The sequence below is a fragment of the Giraffa tippelskirchi genome, chromosome 12, assembly GCF_054371585.1.
Source record: "Giraffa tippelskirchi isolate mGirTip1 chromosome 12, T2T-mGirTip1v1.2.pri, whole genome shotgun sequence".
Lineage (NCBI taxonomy): Eukaryota > Metazoa > Chordata > Mammalia > Artiodactyla > Giraffidae > Giraffa > Giraffa tippelskirchi.
In genome coordinates this window covers 44,869,143-44,890,681 of record NC_137286.1, presented here as the reverse complement: position 1 = coordinate 44,890,681, position 21,539 = coordinate 44,869,143, and the positions used below count along the sequence as shown (strand labels likewise).

The window sequence follows — 21,539 nt, the reverse complement described above, 5'->3', positions numbered from 1 at the left end:
GGGAACTTTGCAGGTGCTGGTCACATATCTGTATACACTGGTCAAAACTCATCAAACTGTACACTTTACATGGTTGGGTTTTATTACACATCAATTAATATCTCAATAAAACTGATCTTTAAAATGGAGTCATATTAAATAATGAAAGACTGTAAATCAGTTGTGAAAAGTGAAAGTCACTCAGTTGTGTTTGACTCTTTGTGACTCCCATGGACTATACGGTTCATGGAATTCTCCAGGCCAGAATACTGGAGTGGGTAGCCCTTCCCTTCTCCAGGGGTTCTTCCCAACACAGCAATCGAACCCAGGTCTCCCACATTGCAGGCAGATTCTTTACCAGCTGGGCCACCAGGGAAGCCTGAGAATCCTGGAGTGGGTAGCCTATCCCTTCTCCAGCAGATCTTCCCAATGCAGGAATCGAACTGGGGTCTCCTGCATTGCAGGCAGATTCTTTACCAGCTGAGCTACCACAGAAGCCCCTATAAATCAATTAAAAAGAGCAAATGTTCCATTTTTACCCTGTTTTTAGCATTTGCCATTTTGTCCTGTTTGGCCTGGTAAAGTACATCCTGGTAGGTAGAGGCCAAGCATTCTTCAAGATTCACAAGCATGGCATTGGGATTTTTCAAAGCTGTGAAGGTGCCAGCTGGAATTCTGTGGTCAATAGCTTCATTAATGGCAATAACAGCCGCATGTACTGAAAAAAAGAATTCAAAACACAGAACACTGAGGTTATATAAAGTAAAGGATGTACATTACACATTCAAACACGGCAATCTCCCAGCACAGACAGAGGCTGCTTTTCATAGACAGAGGGGTTAGAGGAATCCCCAGATCTTGCGAGCCCTGTCTTTTCCCTAACACACAAAGTCATAGCTCTGCCTATAATCCATATCTGAAAAGCTCAATCTGGAATCTTATGGGGAAAACATTTGTAAGGGACTTTGCAGGGAGCATCTGAGCATTTGTTATGGAAATGTTCACCCTTAATTATCATGTAAACACCATTAGAAGATAAGAAACTAAAAAAGGCATTGAAATATAGACTTTGCTTTCTAGTGCTTTTATTTTAATCAAAATTATTTGATTTTTTCTCACTTATTCCCAAATAACAGCACAGACAACTGTATAGCAGTGTTTGAAACTATATCTACTGACCTAAAGAAAGAAGTGTTAGTCACTCAGTCATGTCTGACTCTTTGCAACCCCATGGACAGTAGCCCACAAGGCTCTTCTGTCCACGGGGATTCTCCAGGCAAGAATACTGAAGTGGGTTGCCATTCCCTTCTCCAGGGGATCTTCCTGACCCAGGGATCGAACTGGGATCTCCTGCATTGCAAGCAGACTCTCTCTATACTGTCTGAGCCACTGGACACTTGCTGGCAAAATTCCTCATGTCCAAGACCACCATTATAGTATTAATCATTGAAACCAATAGCAACAACTCCACTTGAACCCACGAAATCACTCTCTTCTTACATGCGGCTTCATCCACTGACAGCTCATTAGCCAGAATACCCCCAATCTTGCTAAAGGCAGGCATCTGAATCCCATACTTCTCCAGTTCAATCTTCATGTTGTTGATTTCTTCTTCTACAGGAAAGAATTAAGACCCAAAGGTAAGCACCTTTTCAGAACTTAGAAGGAAACAGATTCCTTAACCACAAAATGTACTGGATAAAATGATATCTAACTCTTAGGGTTGTTATAAGGATTTAAATAAGATAATATTAATACATGGAAAGCACTTAACCTGATATCTGGTATATAACATGCATTCAATAGACACAAGAACTATTATTAGTACTATCGACAGCATCAGAAATAACCATAACATGAGAATGGCTCTATAGAGAATAGTTTTCCCAAACTGCTACTAATGGCTTTTCCTCTAATGAACTTACAAATGGAGCAGCTTTAAAGGGACCTCGAACAAGAAGTGAATCACAAGCCAGTTATCTTAGTCTTTATAATCCAAGTCACTAGCTACTATTAAACAATTTTGTGTCTAAGGCCAGAAGCCAAATGATAAGGAAAACAACATGTTAAGGTTTGGCCCTTGCCCTAAGTCTGGGGAACAACTTCCCTGGAAGAAAAAATATAGATAAAAGCTGTGTTACCAATTTTTAAAACTCCAAGGCCTATAAAATAATCACCAGTTCAAAAAGATTTGAGTCTATTTTACCCTTCACCAATATCCCCCCTGTTCTTTTTCTCCCCAAGCCCCCATCTCTTCAAGGATTTGACTATAGCAAATATACATAGAAACACCCACCCAAATAAACTAAAGTTTTAAAATTAGTAAATTGTCATCTTTGTATCATCTCATTTCCCCTTTGTTTGCCTACAAATGGTGCTCATTGGAAGGGAAACAGAAAGACTGTCATAAAGCTTTTCTCACTGTACATGAACATTTAATATTAGATGCTAATATTCTTTCTAATTTACATATAAGAAAACGGAGCCTTCTCAGACACACTCATGTCATAACTGAGAGAACAGAGCCTGAAATCCCAAGTTCCGTGCCCCTTCCCCCATACTGCGAGGAGCAGGTTCCTTGTGCTTCTTTTTTAATCTCTGCTGGCACAGTGTTTTTAAAGCCCTACATCTTTCAGATTGGTACAGTTGACTCTCCAGGCTATTTCCACATAAATCAAGCACTTCTTGCCAGGTCTGGAACTTCTTACCTGTGAAGTCAACCTTTCCGTACAGGTCTTGAATCTGAGGAGCCAGGCCTAGTTTGAACAGGTACAAACTAGAAGACATAATATGCAAAAGAGTCAGGACTCCCAGCTAGACGTTCTGCTGCTCTAAAGGCAAAGGGGAAAACCAGCATAAAGAACAGAAGCATCCTGAACACGGAGACTCCAGGACTCGGCCATATTACACTCAGCAGCTATGATACTTCATCTCAGAGGCTTCTTTTAGTTTTATATAACAAGGAGGTCCTTAAAAGTCACATAATGTAATGCAAAAAGCACTGGGCTGGGAATCAGGAGACACAAGTTTAAGTCTTAGCTCCAGGACAAATCCAATAAGCGATCAGACGTTAATATAAATGTTAATATAACAGATATAAGTGAAGTCTCTTCACTTCTGTTTAACTTCCTGTGATCAGTAAGTTTTAAGTAAAAAGACATTTTAGAAAAGTCTCATGAAAATGACTCAGATAGCAAATCTTACTTAAGCTGAATTCATATTGCTGGTGGAAAAGTTTAATTCAGGTACTTTAAGAGTTTTACATAAAGTATATATCATAAATCTTTACTCTTTAAATAAAAATCTTGTAAACTCTAAGCCCCATGAAGTCAGGGTCAATAAAAGTCTTGTTTACCAGTGCCTACCCAGAGCCTGACATATATTAAGAAATAATAATCAATATTTCACAGATGGATGGATGTCTAAACATGAATCAGATTAACCAGAGACTAAGGCTCTACCAGCTCAGAATAAATTAGAAGAGATCAGAAAACCACTCCACAGGGATTAACATGAGCAAGACATTGACAGCCTAGTAATAAGAGAGGAAATAAAAAATATGTAAGAAACAAACCACAGAAACTCAACACAGTAGCCTATAGCATTTGCAGATAATCTCTACATCTCAATATTGCTGCTGCTGCTGCTAAGTCGCTTCAGTCGTGTTCGACTCTGTGCGACCCCATAGACGGCAGCCCACCAGGCTCCGCCGTCCCTAGGATTCTCCAGGCAAGAATACTGGAGTGGGTTGCCATTTCCTTCTCCAGTGCATGAAAGGGAAAAGTGAAAGTGAAGTCGCTCAGTCGTGTCCGACTCTTAGCGACCCCATGGGCTGTAGCCTACCAGGCTCCTCCGTCCATCATGTACACTGCATTCACAAAACTGATCAGCATCCAAACTGTATAAGATAAACCCAAATGCATAATCTTAAAAAAATCAAGTATTCTGAAAACACGTTAGAATATATACATCCACAGCAACCAATCATTTTCTCAGGTAAGTACAAATACAAATCATACATATACAATTATGGGCTTTTCTTTAGAATAAAATGCTTGAGATGGAAATAAAGTTCCTCTCTCCAAAGATTTTACATTATTCAGTTTCCAAAGTCACAGAGCTAATAACTTTCTGGACATGTAATATGCTTCTTCATGTACTTTCCCTGCACAGTATGTTCCATCTGCATTCTAAATTAGTAAAAATATTTTTCTCCAGAAACTTCTTCTTCTTTTATTTCTACTGTAGAACAAGAAAGTGGTTGCCACACTTCAATAAAAGCTTGAGCATGTTACTTTCACAGCCCCAACAAGAGTGAGTTCCTAACATCTTCAATGATAATCAAGGGCGTCACAATGCTATCACCAGTCACTATAAAAAGCAGAGAAGGGAAGCTGAAAGCAGATGAGCATCATCTTGCTTCTATCTCATTTTAATTATTAGGAATATTTTAAGAACATGCTGGAGCTATAAATGGAATCACAATGGCCACTTGGGTCCTCTTATCCAGCCTCGAAAGCACCTAACCTCACAGCTAAAACTTAAAAATCCTAACAGTAAACATCACTTTCAGTTTTTGTTCCTGGCCTCCTGTGCTTGCTTTCACAAATAAGCTATCAGCTACCTATCACAATCAGCCTGTAATTGACTTCAGATTTCTTTTCTTTTTTTTCCTATTTAAGTTATATTCTATAGCAATGAGGAGAAGAAGCTTGTGTCAGCCTATCTGGATTCCGATTATCATCAATGACCGTGAAAGTGAAGTTGCTCAATCGTGTCCACTCTTTGCAACCCCTATGGACTGTAGCCCACCAGGCTCCTCCATCCATGGAATTTTCTAGGCAAGAGTACTCGAGTGGGTTGCCATTTCCTTCTCCAGGGCATCTTCCCAACCCAGGGATCGAACCCGGGCCTCCCACATTGCAGGCAGACGCTTTACCATCTGAGCCACCAGGGAATACAGATCAATGACTGTAGAGTAACCTATGAAAGAAATCACTATGCTAATCTCAAAGATCACTAACAAATGTTCTTAAACACAGCAGTTGATGAGGAAACAGAATCTAGTACAGGCCCACTTTCCTTACCCAAATTCTCTGGGCCAAATATTAATTTAGGATTTCTCAGAAAAGTTGTACAGTGTATGCAGCATTATAAAACACCCCCAACAAGTCTTGGGAAAGCACCCTTAATCAAATAATTACCTTTTCTGCAGTGAAACATCTGAATAATCACATTAAGTAGATATACATTCTAACTAATCTCAATTAATACTGATCAGATCTTGCCAACAAATTAGTTTGAACTGAACCAAAACTCACAGAGTTTTTAGCATGTTTTTTTGAATTTAAGATAAAGGATTATGGGCCAATTTAACCCCAAAGTGAATTCTTAAAAAGACAAAGCATGGGGGTAGGGAATGGAAAGGAAGTATACAAATACATCTGGAATAATGGAGAAGTAGGGTCTTATCTGAGAGTGGAGTGTAATCTACAAGAGTAATTTAGTCTGACCGAAATACAGTGACTATCTCAGGAATAACGCCAGTCAGTCAAGACGGGGGGGGGGGGGGGGGGGGGACGGACGGACACGACAGGGGGACGGACAGACGGACACAGATGGCAGGAAGGGGGAAAACAAGGAGATAATGCTTCTTTATCACTGTTGATCCAAAAGGGAAATAGTGCCTCACCCAAAACAGGTAGGTGAAGTGAGGGAGCTGCCTTGAATACTGTCCTGTGAGGGTGAACAAGAGCCTCAAGCACTTAGAAACACTTCCTACATGTTATCAAGAGTGGCCGACCCACCCCTCAGGAAAAACACAGTAAGGGAGGAAAGAAATTGTAAATCACCAACCAGGACACACTGCTGTGTATACACTTTCTAAGCACGAACTGCCTATTGAAGAAACATGGAGAACAATAGCAGGCTTCCTCCCTTCCTGCCATCATGAGAAAGGCACAGTTAGTTCTTCAGTCTCTCTCCAGGGGATGTGAGGGCCTGGGACCCAGGTTACATGGCAGAGAGGAGTAGCTACAGAAGGAGCAGAGAGGAACTCTGCCAGCTTAGCTTCTCTGCCTGCCAACTTCAGATATTCATGGCGGGTACCGCCTTCACAAGATTATCAACACTGACAGACCTCACAGAACACTGAGCCAACCACAACACTTAGAATTAATCTGATTTTAGCTCAGACATCTACATCTGAAATGGCTACATTCTGAAAATTCTCTGATTTATCACCTATTCCTAAACAATGTTTTTAAATCCTCATTTTACCATTGTTTGTCCAACATTATGCTATGTACCTTTGAGAGAAAAAAAAGTAAGGCATGACTTCTGTCCCTAAGATGCTAACAAATATAATAGGGAGACAAGATATGAAAGAAGGAATATATAACTAAACACACACACAAAACAAACAAACAGAAAAAATCCAGAGGCTTAGAAAAAGGTAAAAGCTGTCATTATTGGAGAAACTTCACCAAGAAAGTGAGAACTGAACTGAAACTTGACTGGATAAGCAGAGACAAGCATGAAGAGCCCTTTGATAAAGATGAAGTACCATTTCCTTTTTCACTGACAGGGCACAAATTATCCCCCTGGGCTGGAGAAAGGGAGGGAGATTTGTTATAATGTATAATTTGGACACACACATTTACTGTGGTTATACCCTAGGCATCTAAGTACTAACAACAGGAAGATAAAGAACAAAGGAAATACGTCTTGCCCCTAAGGAGTCCACAAGATAGCCAGGCACAAACAGTAACCAGAGGACAATGTAACAAGTAAGATAAGTGGAGTGAGAGGTATGTTACAAAATGCTAAAGGAGCACAAAGTAGCTAATTCTGCTTCACAAGGAAAAAGTAAGAGAAGATACTTACGGCAGCATTCTGAGGTGGCACCTGGGGAAGAGCACAGGTTAAACCACCAAGAAAAGGCCATCTCAAGCCGAGGAAACAGCAGAACCAAAGGCATGAGATACTAGAGCACAGATACACAGGAGGGAATGGCTAGAGGTGACACTACAAAGGAATCATCAAAGCCTTGTATGGAGTGTCTGGTAAGATGAAGGCTGTTTTGGAAAGACAGCTCTGAGTGCAGCATAACAGATGGACCAGAAGGTAGAGAGCCTAGGGAGGGAGACCTCTGAGGGGATTAATGCATCCATCAGTCCACACAAGAGGTGTACCAGCCCTCAGTTACATTCTTTCTTTTATGGGTTTCATGCTGATTTCAGTGATACCCAGGGCATGGCACACATTTGATCAAGAAACTGGAGACAGTAGGCTTCTTGTACAACAATATTATACATACATTTATATATATAATTAACACTTATTAGGTGCATATACAGGATGCTATATAAACAGCCCAAGCGAAAAAAAAAAAGAAAATCTCATACTCAATGTTCCTTCTTATACTCACCCACTGGTATCACCTGGTTTAGGCCTATGGCCACCCAGTAAATCTGAGCCACTCTGAAATACTAGACTACTAGCACCTACTCCCCTCCCATCCCACCCTCCCTCCAGACGTGTCACCTCCTCCCTCCAATTTAGTACTGTGTTCCTTCTAAGGGCTGAGGACCTGAAATTAAGTCATCTTCCAAATTTACTATGAAACTGAGAAAAAAATTATACCTTGTTTCAGTTCCTATTTATTATATTTGCATTGTCATAAAAATTATTTAAGGAACAAATGACTTGTCAAGGTCCTAGATCACTAAACAAATTATCAATCAACCATTTGATAATTGCTGGTACTATGTTACCAATCAGTATCAAGACATAGAGTATTATGTTCAGAAAGACTCACAAACTTAGAGAACAAACTTATGGTTGCTGGGGTGGAAAGATGGGGGGAAGGTTTAGTTCGGGAGTTTGGGATGGACATGTACACACTGCTATATTTAAAATGGGTAACCAACAAGGACCTACTGTACATATAGCACAGGAAACTCTGCTCAATTTTATGTGGTGGCCTAGATGGGAGGAAGGTTTGAGGGAGAATGGATACATGTGTATGCATGGCTGAGACCCTTCCATGTTCACCTAAAACTATCACAATATTGTTAATTGGCTATACTCCAATACTGAAGAAAGAGTTTAAAAAAAAGACACAGTGTATTTTGTAATTCAGTTTATCAGGTTGAAACAAAATGGTAAAAAATGTTTTGAAATATATATAGTTTTTTATAATTTTAAGAGATCTTAATTTAAAAGAAAGGGGCTATATCTCAAGTGAAATGCATAGTTCAGAGAGATATGGCTGACACAATGTTACATTAATTTCAGGTGTATAGCATGATATGATCACCATAGTAAGTCTAGTTAACTTCCCTCACCACACATAATTATAATTTTTTTCTTGTAATGAGAACTTTACAGCTACTCTCTTAGCCACTTTCAAATACATAATACAGTATTATTAACTATAGTCAACATGGTGTACCTTACATTCCCAGGACCTGTTTATTTTACAACAGGGAGTTTGTACCTTTTGACCACCTTCACTCATTTCACCCACTCCCAAATCCCCACCTCTGGCAACTACCAATCTGTGCTCTATATCTATATACTGCTTATTCTAGCAAGAAAACCCTATTACCTCAGTGCATGAATACAGTAGATACATCTTGGCATGTTCTTTCGATCATAGATATCTGTAGTTTCTGGATAAAAAATCTAAGGAGAAATAAAAGAAGTAGAGTCAGGTATGCACCCACTGGGCTTCATTTTCATTCACCAGTCATCAGTAATACAAGTAAAACTTTGGACAATTAGAAAAGATCGTCAGTGTTCCACAAATAACTTCATTAGGGTGAGCAGACAATTCATCATAAGCAATGTAAGGAATCAACCTTACTAATGTAGGAATCAACCCTGAATATTCATTGGAAGCTGAAGCTCTAATACTTTGGCCACCTGACACTAAGAGCTGACTCACTAGAAAAGACCCTGATGCTGAGAAAGATTGAAGACAAAAGGAGAAGAGGGTGGTAGCAGAGGATGAGATGGTTACATAGCATCACTGACTCAATGGACATGAATCTGAGCAAACTCCAGGAGACAGTGAAAGACAGGGAAGCCTGGCTTGCTGCAGTCCATGGGGTCACAGAGTCGGACACGACTGAGCACCACCGCCACTCCCACAACACCTATGGCTCCCAATAAGAAAGAACTGTGCACCAAAAGAGAGATGGGAGGTACCAGAATCATCTCTTTTGATAATTTTTAAAGCTTTATATGCTCATTTCCTAAGACTAAAATGTCTTCCCCGACCAGTGAAAATCATGGTCAAAGTCAGTCATCCTTCCCCCAAAATATTACAGAATCCATTTTAGAAAGTAATAGAAAAACAAGGTTGGTTAGGTAGGACAGAGACAGATTACGAGGACTTTGACAGTCAGACCAGTTTGAACTTGATATGCAGGCCTCAGAGAAGTCCTAGCTTCGAAGCCGAAGCTAAAAACGGAGCCTCAGGAAGATCTGACTGCAGACAAGACACAGAAGTAAATAGTGAAGAGACTGAAGCCGGAGAAACCAGGCTGGGAGGTTGTTTCAACAGATAAAACAGACACTGCAAACAACTGAGGAAGGCTTGGGCAAAGACTGTTTAGGAGTCCAAGAAAACTTCAAGGCTTTGCGCCTGGATGACTGAGAAAATGAGGACACGGTACCACTTACACAGAGGAGAAGTTCACCCCGGAGGAAAGGCAGGTTTCCTCTAGATACGAGAGATTCCAAGCAACAGAAAGCTATCCACAGAGAAACGTCTAGTAGCCAGTTGAAGACACGGCGTTTATTGTAAAGCAAAGAGTCTTCAAAACAACTGAAACCATGAGAATGAGAGAATGTAGCTAAAAACAGAACTGCATCTTAAGGAATGCCCACTAGGATATAGAAGGTAGAAAAGCTGAAGAAAACAGAGGACTATTAGGCAGATTAAAAACAATTTTAAAAAGCAAAAACAGTAACATGTTTCATGGAGGAGCTGGCCAACAGCACCAATTATAACAGAGTCAAATGGATAAAAATTGAAAAATTATCATATTAAGTCTCTATAATTAGTTTGTATGTACCACATAAAGAGATTAGGAAAGACAGCCCAATAAAACTATACATGTGTTGATATATGGCAGAAACCAACACAATATTGTAAACCAATCATCATCCAACTAAAAATAAATAAGTTTTAAAAAATACTATATAGGTACTGTCAATGATTGATCACACATTATATTATGGGCAAAAACACATTTTTTAGGCTAACCATCTTTAGTCTACATTACTCAGAAATCTTTTGGACTTAAATTCTACAGAGCAAGGCTAATAGCCATGTGCTCAGTCACTTCAGCCGTGTCCGACTCTTTGTGACCCCATGGACAGCAGCCCACCAGGCTCCTCTGTCCATGGAGATTCTCCAGGCAAGAGTGCTGGAATGGGTTGCCATTCCCTTCTCCAATTGTTCTGACAGCCTTTGGGGAATTCTGTTTGTTGAGATTGTGGTTCAGGATTATGCACTACTGTTAGTAAACAAAAAAGGTAATAAATTAAATTATTAAAAAGGCATTTTTGTAGTAAAAATACTATTAGCAAGAGCAATTATTAACAAAGCTCTTAGCATCATTTATAAAGGTTAAACTGCCATTGCCCATTGGGTGTACTGTATAAAAAAACAGGAATAGGAAGTTCCAGGTGCACAGAAAGGCCTAGTGGCTGTAAGAATGTGACGTATTGCATTTCCTGACACATGTGGGGCTTAATTCTCGAACGTACCAGTGCAGGGAAGAGAGCTTCAGCGCTTTGCTCTGAACAAAAGAGGACCCAAGCTAGTCTTCAGCCAAGACGTAGCTCTGAGTTAAACTCAATTCAACAGGTATGTGTGCGACAACGAGCTGAGCGCTCCGCGAAACGCCAAATGCTCATTTCCCAGTGGCTTCAGCCACCTTCTGATACTCTACATTTCTTCTGAATCTTTCTCTGGTTTCAAACATTTACACTCCACAGTAAAGTATAGAAAGAATGAAAACCACCCCTTAACTCAATCACACAGACATGAAAACTATTTCTGTCTGCGGATTTTTCCCAAGAACACTCTATTTTTAGACAAAAATCGTGACCTCATCTAGGCCAGAACACAAACTTGTGTAATCTTAGCCTGATTTTATTTTTCACTTAACACATCAGAGTTAGGTATACAGATTGACATCCTTTTTTAACGGCAGCAGTAGTATTTGACAGGCTGTAACATGGTTAATACTCAGAGTGAAGGAACATGTGGTTTGCTATCAATTTTTTACATCATAAGCAATGCTGAAAAGCCTTACATATATATATGTATATTTTTGTGCTTGTCTAATTTTTTTTGAGCTGGTGGGGTGTGGGTGGGGATAAATTCCTAGAAAGAGAATTCTTAAGTCAAAGGATGGTGGGGGTGGGGGGAATAAAAGCTGTCCTTGCCTCTAACAGTGATACTACATCATGGCCTCTCTGGCTATTCAAGGTAGGACTGGGTAGCTAGTTGTGTGATCACCACCCAGAAAGTGATTCTCTTGATTTCTGTACATCGCCTTCTCAACCAGTCCTTGCTTCACCTATACCCTATTCATATGACTGACATTCCCTCTTCACTGTACAGCTTGATCAGCAGATGCTAGTGACTGTTCTAATCTTTAGTTCAGAACAGCTCCACGATGCTAGTTTATCAAAGGGAAGACTTCTGCCCAAGTGGCCAAGAGGGACATGCCCCCCCTGCTGCTTTCCCTGGGCCGAAGTAAGTGGTAAACAACCCCCCATCTCCACCACCAACAGCAAAGACTGCGGCCATGTTCTGTGACCCACAGCAGGGTGTCCCTCCAGACATGAAAGATCCCCTATCCAATAAACCAGGGATGTCTCTGTTGCTGTCTCTCGGCTCTTCCTTCAGTCTCAAAGCTGGGCAACCACAAGGCTTGCCAGCCTGTGAGGTGCAGCCCAACATTTGAGATAGCAATTTCACTAAGAGCAGCACTAAACAAACTCATGAGCAAAAATGCTCAAAGATGCCTACTCCCATATCAAAAGTACAGCCATGGACTTTCCTGGTGGCGCAGTGGATAAGAATCTGCCTGCCAATGCCATCGGACTCTGGTTTGATCTCTGGGAAGATTCCACCCGTCATGGAGCAACTATGCCCATGTGCCACAACCACTGAGCCTGTGCTCTAGAGCCCGGGAGCTCCAACTACTGAGCCCACGTGCCACAACTACTGAAGCCCTCATGCCTGGAGCCTGTGCTCTGCAACAAGAGAAGCTACCACAGTGAGAAACCACACACTGCAGCTAGAGGGTAGCCCCTGCTCTCTGCAACTAGAGAAAGCTCGAGAGCAGCAACAAAGACTCCGTGCAGCCAAAAAAAGCGCTACAGCCATCATTCCAAACTCAAGAATGTAAAAATTAAGTATGTGTTGCTTTTCTGTCATCAATTATACCTCAGTAAAGCTGTCATAAAAACAAACTACAGCCATCACCAAGACCAGATATAAGAAGTAAACGTCATTATATGGCCTATACAATCTGAAATATAAAATAAACCCTTCATACTCCCCACAGATTTAGTTATTCAAAAGCTGGAAAATGATGTTTCTAAAATATTTCATTATGTTTCCTAAAGTCAGACCTGAATGTAGCAATTCTGTGAACAAATAAAATCCACTGACTTGTGTACTTTAAAATGGTGAATTTCATGGCATGTGATTTTTTTTTCCCCCTGGCTACATCTCAAGGCTTGTAGGATCTTAGTTCCTCCAAAAGAGATTGAACCTGAATGTCCTGAGTCCTAAGCACTGGACCACCAAGGAATTCCCTCATGGTATGAGAATTTTAACGTTTATAATTTGGTGTAGTAAAAGTAAAGGACATCATAGGGAATTTCTCTAGGGTAAGGTGAAGCAGGGATGAGAAATATAAAAGAAAAAGAACAAAGCTAATTCCTAAAACAAACTGGAGAGCTCCTTTAGCATTTAAAAAAGAAAAAAAATTATACATACACACATATGTATGTAAAACACCAATTGAGGATAATTTTATATGTTCAGTGAGAACTGCTATGCCAAAATAGCCAGAACTAAGCCAGAACTATGAATAGCACATAAATTACCTTAGGCAATCCAATCTCGCCCATGGCATTCAACCACTGAATCACGTTATCAGTATGTCTGAAGTGAAGGCCAGTTGCCTAGAACAAATAAAAGACCATTAGGCACTGTTTGGCAATACTGAAGCAAATACTAAATAAAAACTCTCCTTGCAAAAGCTTCTCTGTGAGACTTCACATGGTCCCCTTAAACTTAAGGTCTATCTCCAGCATACGCTCACATTCTAATCCCTAGAAGCCAAACCCATATCTCAGCTCTTCTCAGTGAAGAACCATCTGGAGAATCTTCTGAGTACGGTGTGCTCAACAGAACATGGTCCTTGGAATTCAATTATTCTGGATTCTGTTCCTGGCGTGGCCATCTATTCGTGACACTGGGCAAGTCATTTCACCCTTTTGAGTCTGAGTTTCCCCATCTTTCATGGAGAAGGAAATGGCAACCCACTCTAGTATTCTTGCCTGGGAAATCCCATGGATAGAGGAGCCTAGCAGGCTATACAGTCCATAGGGTCGTAAAGAGTTGGGCATGACTTAGTGACTGACACTGTTACCTATCTTTAACATCTACTTTATGTCTGTCGGAAAGATTAAGAGAAAATGTACATAAAACACTCAATGTGGTGTCTGGCAGGTAGAAGATACTCCCAAAATGAGGTTTTCTAATAGTACACATACACACTTCCCCCTCTAAACCTCTGCACCTGTTGTTTTTTAGGAAGGCTTACTCTCAAGACAGACAGAGGAGTAGGCTAATTGCTTTTACTGCTGCTGCAGTCTCCAGACCCCTCATGTCTATCTGTTCTGCACACATTTTGTAGACTCTCAACAGAACAACTCAGGAAGTATCTTCAGAATAACTACTTGGTTAACACTCCACATATAAATCTTTGCTTTTTAAAAAAAAATTTTAAATGAGGTTAGCATATTCTTTATTTATTTTTTGATTGCACTGTGCGGCATGTGGGATCTTAGTTCCCCGACCAGGATTGAACCCACACCCCCTGCAGTAGAAGCATGGAGTCTTAACTCCTGGACCAGCAGAGAAGTCCCAAGCTTTTGCTTTTTGATGAGGGAAAGTTTCTATTTGGGATGTTAATTTTGGCTTAAGATCTATACTTTCCTTGTTTTCCTTCGAATTTAAACATAAAGCAAAAATCTCTCTTGATTCTGTCTTTATTCTTAATTCTGAGCTCTGACCCAGTTCTGACAGTTGACCCTTCATACATTTGCTCTTGATTTTGCAATCTTCCACTATCTTCTACACTCACCCTTTTCTAGATAATAGCTCTTAGGAAAGCTCCCCACAGAAACTCTGTAGGCAATGGAATTTGGTCCTTGTCAACATCTCAACTTACTTAAGGCTCTTTTTGAGGGTTCTGGGCCGCAAGAATCAAACACTCATCTCAATTTCCTGAAATCAGATCACTTTCCTACTTATCTTAAACTTTAATATCACAGGGTGATTTTCTTCCCTCCAAAGTTGCTAATGCTTTTAATTTGTCAACAAATCTCAGAGTTTGGTTAAAATTAAAGTAGTAATGTCCCTAGTTACTTCCTCTGCCTTCTAAGAAATAAAAAATTCATTAAGGACCATGAAAATTTCTCTATACAAATTACTCATTAGAATTGCAACAGGAATAGGTCAGCTCAAGTTCTTTTACTACTATATCTTGACTTTGCACTGAACTTTCTCCACTCTGCCAGGCATTTTATTTTGTTGGAACATGGACATTTCCACATATTCCTCAGTAACTCTTTCACGGGATAAAGGATGTTAAACTTCTCTCTCTGATTTATGGAAACTGAAGCACCAAGCAGGGAAGGACTCACCTTGTATCTGGTCTGCTCTCGGTCATAGATCTTCTTCAGGGACACCACTTTAGGGGAAAAGAAGTTTCCCAGTTTGGCGAGGTAGACCCCATTCCTAAGCCCCTCTTCCAGTTCCGTGGTGGGAGGCAGATCTTCCCCAAGGCATGCTTCCATCCACCTGCACAAAAGGAGAAAGGACTTGAGAAAAGAGAGGGAAGGTCTGAACCCTTTCCTTAGAGATCTCAAGCTTCATTTCCACTCTCCTTGGACAAGTTTAAATCTAACATAGCCAACACTCTTTAAAGATTCAATTTCAGGGGCTTCCCTGGTGGCTAAGTGGTTAAAGAAACCACCTGCCAATGCAGGAGACACGGGTTTGATCCCTGATCTGGGAAGATTCCACATGACTCTGAGCAACTGAGCTTGTGCCCCACAACTACTGAACCTGTGCTCTAGAGCCCGGGAGCCGCAATTACTGAAGACCAAGCACCCTAGAGTCCACGTTCTGCAACAAGAGAAGTCACTGCAATGAGAGAAACCTGTGCAGCAATTAGAGAGTAGCCCTCCCGCCTGTCGCAACTAAGAAAAGCCCGTGCAGCAGCGAAGACCCAACACAGACAAAAATAGATAAATAAAATTATTTTTTTAAAAAAGATTTAGTTTCACACACATCCTTGTCCTGGCCCAGTCACATCTCAGACGTCGGGAACTGAGGAAAATTCCTGAGTATAAACGCCGCCCTCTTCTCCTGCAACAAGACTGCCAGCTGGCTTCCAGGTCCTCCCTGCCCACGAAGCTCAGCCCAGACCCTCTCCCTCACTCCTTCTGTTGCTCCTGAAGAATTCCTAAGAAAAACCTTTTGTAACTGAAGCCACCATCTCTCAGCTGCTCAGAAACTTAAATTTGTAGATGAAGTTCTCTTCTGGTTTGAGAATTCAGCATTGACAGTGAATTTCTAGGTTCAGATTTTAAAGTTGTTTGGGGGTTACCAACAGTCAATCATCTCACCTAAAATACTTAAGGAAACGCCAATGGTATTGGTACAAATGAATTAAGTGTTTTTTTAAGAGAGGAGAGGAAGTTGGAAAGGAAAAGAAAACTATACTGTCCACCTCAGATTCCTCTTATAAGATTTCAGGGAAGCCCAAGATAAAACCCTCATGGCTCAGATGGTAAAGAATCTGCCTGAAATGCAGGAGACCTGGGTTTAATCCCTAGGTCAGAAAGATCTCCTGGAGAAGGGAATGGCAACCCACTCTAGTATTCTTGCCTAGCAAATTCCATGGACAGAGGAGCCTGGTGGGCTACAGTACATGGGCTCGCAGAGTCACTTGACAGAGTGACTAACACTTTCACTTTCAAGATAATACAAAGCAAAATTTACTTGCATACATATTCTACCAATAGAAATGTAGGTAACTAAAGATATTATTCAGGGCAATGGTTTTAAACTTTTTTTTTTGAGTCATAGAATCCTTGGACTATGTAAGGAAAGCTACAGATCTTCCCTCAAAAAGTTTGTAATTTCAGAGATTTCATTGACTCCATAATGAAAACCCTTAATTTAAAATTATGCTACTCAAACTTTACAAGGCTATTGGTATCCCCATGTTCTTCACCACAGCAGGGCAGCGGGTGGGGTGGGAAGAGGACCACTATATGACGCCTGGTCTATTTCAGTAGTGCTAAATATTTGAAAAGCCAAATGAAAAACACAAAAGAACAAAGATACAGCAGACTGAAGTAAAAACCAGATTTACTGACAAATGAGACAACATAAAAATTAAGCGTTTATAACGTCAATTGATACATAAAGTTTAAATTAAAAGATAAATAAAATTCCTTGTATTAATTCCATCTTTTCAAACTTAGAGTACCACTCAGAATCTTTAAAAAAATAATAAGGGAAAGCAATAGGGGCCCTGCTTTTCTCAAGTTCTATAGAATAGTTAGTTATTCAACCTCACTTTCAAGACTATTCCGTTTCTAACTCAGAGAGCACACTGTCTGACACTAAGTGGGTACTCAAATAAATATTAGTTGGATAGGTGAAAAGGTAGAGAATTTTCTGGTTATTTCCTATATCCAATGATACTATGTTTTCTCCTCTGGCTTTTCTTTTACATAGTAGAACTGAAATGTCGCAAGGGGAAAAAGAAGAAACAAATGAATTTTCCAAGAGAGTCACCACAGTAACTAGATACCAATTTGTAACAACTATAAAATCCAAACTATGCTTCTCCAACAGCCTAAAGACCAGGAGGACAATGTGGGGAAGAACGTAGGTCCACAGTATGAAAAAGAGCTGCAGTCATCGGAAATAATCGTCCCTCCAATGCTTTACTGCTGAAAAGGATACAGCAAACAGCTCCTGGCATCCCCTGCTCTCAGGGGGCAGTCTAACTTGTGTTCTCATTAACAGGGACAAACCTGGAATAACAAGCCAAACACAGCCCTTTACCACATAAGGGTGTAAAGAAAAAGTAACATTTTCCTCTAAAAATGGAGAAGACTGGATAAACAGCACACTAGTTCTTTTGCCTTTCATCAGAGCCAGCCACCAGGGCTCTGCAGGTTCTCCTCTCCTCTGAGACCACACAGGAGGGACCACAGCCACACCTCCCACAATCCTTCTCTGCCTCCTCTTGTCTGACTGCTCTAAAACAGTCCCGATTGATGACAAGACTTGCAAGCTTTCTGGTGGAGCTGAATGCCCTGCATACCACACAACTGTCAGGCCAGAAGAAAAGTCACCTGTGACCTGGTGAAAAAAAGATAAAGCAGAGAGCGGGAGCTAGAAGAAATAAGCGAAGCATACAAGTGTCTCTAAACAAGCCCCTATCTGCACTCCAGTTCCCTGCATGGCTCATCCTTCATTCTAAACTCTGCTCCACAGCAAAAGTATCACCTGGTTTGTTTATAAGCATAAAGTTAGTTAAATGAGGACCATACTATTTTGGAAAACTAAGAATATTAAGTGTTGTGCTATATTACTATCATTTTTAATCATAGCAGCAGTTTGGGTTCTACTATAATTCTGAGGAGATACAACAAACCCACCTGTCCTTCTCTCCAGCCCATCGGAGATTTCCTCTCTGCCACTAACTCAAAGAACCACAAAATTAGAGAGCAAGGACCTGTTAGGACAAATCCCTTTGGGGTCTTCCCCCCAATATAACACACATCCATTAAAGAAAACAAGACCTTTCTCATTATTTTATGAATATTTTCCATGTTATTATAGAGTCTCTGAACACCCTGAGTCACATTAAAATTCTACTAAGTGCTTAATCAGTCACTTATGTTGGATATTAATAACACTTATAAATTTTTTCAACCATCAAATAATTCTGCAAGGGACATCTTTGTACACAATATTCTTCTGTATTTATAATTAATTGCTTCGGAAAGATCTTAGAAGTGTAACTCCAAAACAAAAGATGTTATTGACCAAAAGCTTACCCAAAAGTTGTACCAATCTGCACAACCCTCTTGTTTTACAAACAAGAGTTAAGGTCCACCCAAGGTTACCTGCTAGTTAGTGACAAAGGTGGGATAAGAGGACCCTGATTCCTAGTTTAGAATCCTTCTCACTAAACCACTATTGCTCTTACCACATCACCCCAGAAGCCTAACAGGGCTGAGCTCCAGAGAGCTGTCTAAACAGGACAGAGTTGCAACTATCCCAGGCAGGAAAAAGACTGGTATCTCTGGACGTTTTGTCCACTTAATAGGGTTTTAAATATTTCAGCTTAACTGTAAGTTCACCAGTATTTCTCAGCTCAGACACAAAGCTTCCTTATAAAAGTTAAGCATTTAACTGTATAAATTCACTTTAGAATAAATCTATGCATTGATGTCTGTCTTATGCCAGACACAAAAAAATCAACTCAAAATGGGTTAAAGACTTGAACACTATAAATCTGAAACTGTAAAACCCCTTTAAGAAAACATAGAGGGTAAGTTCCTTGGCATCAGTCTTGGAGACAATTTTTTGGGGGAGGTTGACACCAAAAGCAAAGACATCAAAAGCAAAAATAAACAAGGAGGATTATATAAAACTGAAAAGCTTATGCACAGCAAAGGAAACCATCAACAAAATGAAAAGGCAACCTATAGAATTGGAGAAGTATTCGCAAATCATATATCTGATGAGGGGTTAATATCCAAAATATTTGAAGAACTCAACAAGTCAACAGCAAAAAACAACAACAACAACAACAACAATCCCATTTTTAAATGGAGAGAGGAACTGAATAGTTTTCCAAAGGCATACAAACGGTGAACAGGTAAGTGAAAAGATGCTCAGCATCATTAAATCATCAGGGAAATGCAAATCAAAATCACAATGAGATATCACCTCACACCTGTTGGAATGGCTATCATCAAAAAGACAAGAGAAAACAAGTGTTAGTGAGGCTATGAAGACACCCTTGTGCACTGCTGGTGGTGTAGACAAAGAATGTCGGTCATCGGCCACTGCAGTAAACAAAGAATGTTGAGGCCATCAAGCCATCGGCCACCACAGCCACACCGGATGGCGCACCCTAAGGGGATTCAGGATGGAGGAAAACAGGTTGCCTGCCACCAAGCCAGGGGCCTCTACATCCACCCTCAACGGTGTATTCTGAGGGGATTCAAGACAGAGGGGAAAAAAAGGATACTGGCTCTAGATAGGCTGCATATTAAACAAATAATTTTGGACTTCCCTGGTGGTCCAGCGGATAAGACTTTGTGATTCCAATGCAGAGGACCACAGGTTCGATTTCTGGTTGGGGAACTAAGATCCCAGAAGGTGCACAGTGTACCACCACCAAAAAAAAAAAAGGAATAATTTCAATAACCTCAGACTCTCGCATCTTCCTTTATGTAGAAAAGCACTAAATTTGTTAACTTGAGATGTCTGGGTGGTAGTGGTGGTGTTGATAGCATAATCTCATGATGTTCCGACTACCTGAGCATTTTGGGTTTTTTTCCAAAAAACTCTTATTTTTTCCTGGCTCCTCCCTTACCTCTTTGAAACAGTCCTTCCGAGCTATCTGAGAGGCTGTCTCTCGGGTTTAAGTCAGCCGAATAAAACATAATTCTCAGCTTTCAGATTGCACTTTTTTTTTCCTTGTCAACAGTGGGAATACAAATTGGTGCAGCCACTATGGAGGCAACATGGAGGGTCCTCAAAAAATTAAGAACAGAACTGCCTTTCATCCAGCAGTCCCACTGCCAGGTATACAGACATCCCTGGGTATTAACAGGGTGGTTTCAGGACCCAAATCTTAGACTCGGATAAGACCCCAAATCCAAAGATGCTCAACTCCTGTATATAAAATGTCATAGTATTTGCATACAACCTAAGCACACCCTCCCCATATACTTTAAGTCATCTGTAAATTACTTATAATACCTGATTCATTGTAGATTATTGTAAATACAATGTAAATGCTATGTAAATAATTGCTGCCAAGCAACAAATTCAAGTTTTGCTTTTTGGAACTTTCCAGAATTATCTTTTCTCTGGATATTTTGAATCCACAGCTGACTGAATTCATAGATGCTGAACCTGTGGGTACAGAGGGATGACTGTATGTCCAAAGGAAATGAAGACAGGATATCGAAAATATATTTGCACTCTCACAATCATCACAACACTATTCACAACAGCCAAGATATGGAAACAACCCAAAGACCCACGAATACATGAATGGATAAAGAGGTCATGATATATGTACTGTTGTTGTTGCTTTCAGTCGCTTCTGTCTGACTCTTTGTGACTCCATGGATTGCAGCACACCAGGCTTCCCTGTCCTTCACCAACTCCCAAAGTTTGCTCAAACTCATGTCCATTGAGTTGGTGATGCTATCCAACCATCTCGTCCTCAGTTGTCCCCTTCTCCTCCTGCCTTCAATCTTTCCCAGCATCAGGTATGCATATACATACAAAGAAATATTATTCAGCCATGAAAATGAAGGAAATCCTGCCACTTGTGACAACATGGACAGACCTTGAGGGCAGTATGCTAAGTGAAATAAACCAAAGGGAAAAAAAATACTGTATGGTATCAATCACATGTGGAATCTAATAAAATAAATAAATAAAGTCAAACTTTTAGTGCTTGCCAGGAGGTAGGGCCTGGAGAAAATAGGGGGAGATTGGTAAAAGGATGCAAACTTACACCTGTAAGATGAATAGGGTCTGAGGATCTAACATAAAACACAGTGACTATACTTGATAACACTGTATTGTATAACTGAAAGAGAGTAGAACTTTAAATGCTCTCACCAAAAAAGTGATGTGATGGATATGTTAACTAGATGGAGGAAATCCTTTCACAATGTATACATACATCACATCACCACAACGTACTTGCTTTCAAAGTCCTACAATTTTATATGCTACTTATACCTAAATAAAGCTGAAGTCTAAAAAAATAAAATAAAATAAATTTGGGACTTACTTGGCAGTCCAGCAGTTGAGACTACACGCTTTCAATGCGAGGGGCACAGGGTGGATTCCTGCTGGGAAACTGTGATCCCACATGCCGTGCAGTGAGGCCAAAAAAACAAAAACTAACTGAATTAATAAATAAATAAAATCTATGCACAAAAGAAAAGTC

The 21,539-nt window shown here is 40.3% G+C and overlaps 1 protein-coding gene across 7 annotated transcripts in view; it reads right to left on the bottom strand.

Annotated features, from left to right (window-relative positions):
* IQGAP1 (IQ motif containing GTPase activating protein 1) overlaps nucleotides 1–21,539 on the bottom strand; it is a 128,567-nt gene that overhangs the window by 49,547 nt on the left and 57,481 nt on the right. For all 7 annotated transcript variants that reach the window (XM_081546957.1, XM_081546956.1, XM_081546958.1 and 4 more), the window contains 6 exons: nucleotides 14,950–15,106; nucleotides 13,123–13,200; nucleotides 8,591–8,667; nucleotides 2,688–2,755; nucleotides 1,480–1,593; nucleotides 519–697 (listed from right to left, as the gene is read on the bottom strand). In XM_081546957.1, coding sequence (XP_081403083.1) covers nucleotides 519–697; nucleotides 1,480–1,593; nucleotides 2,688–2,755; nucleotides 8,591–8,667; nucleotides 13,123–13,200; nucleotides 14,950–15,106 — 673 coding nt within the window. The remainder of the gene's footprint in view (nucleotides 1–518; nucleotides 698–1,479; nucleotides 1,594–2,687; nucleotides 2,756–8,590; nucleotides 8,668–13,122; nucleotides 13,201–14,949; nucleotides 15,107–21,539) is intronic.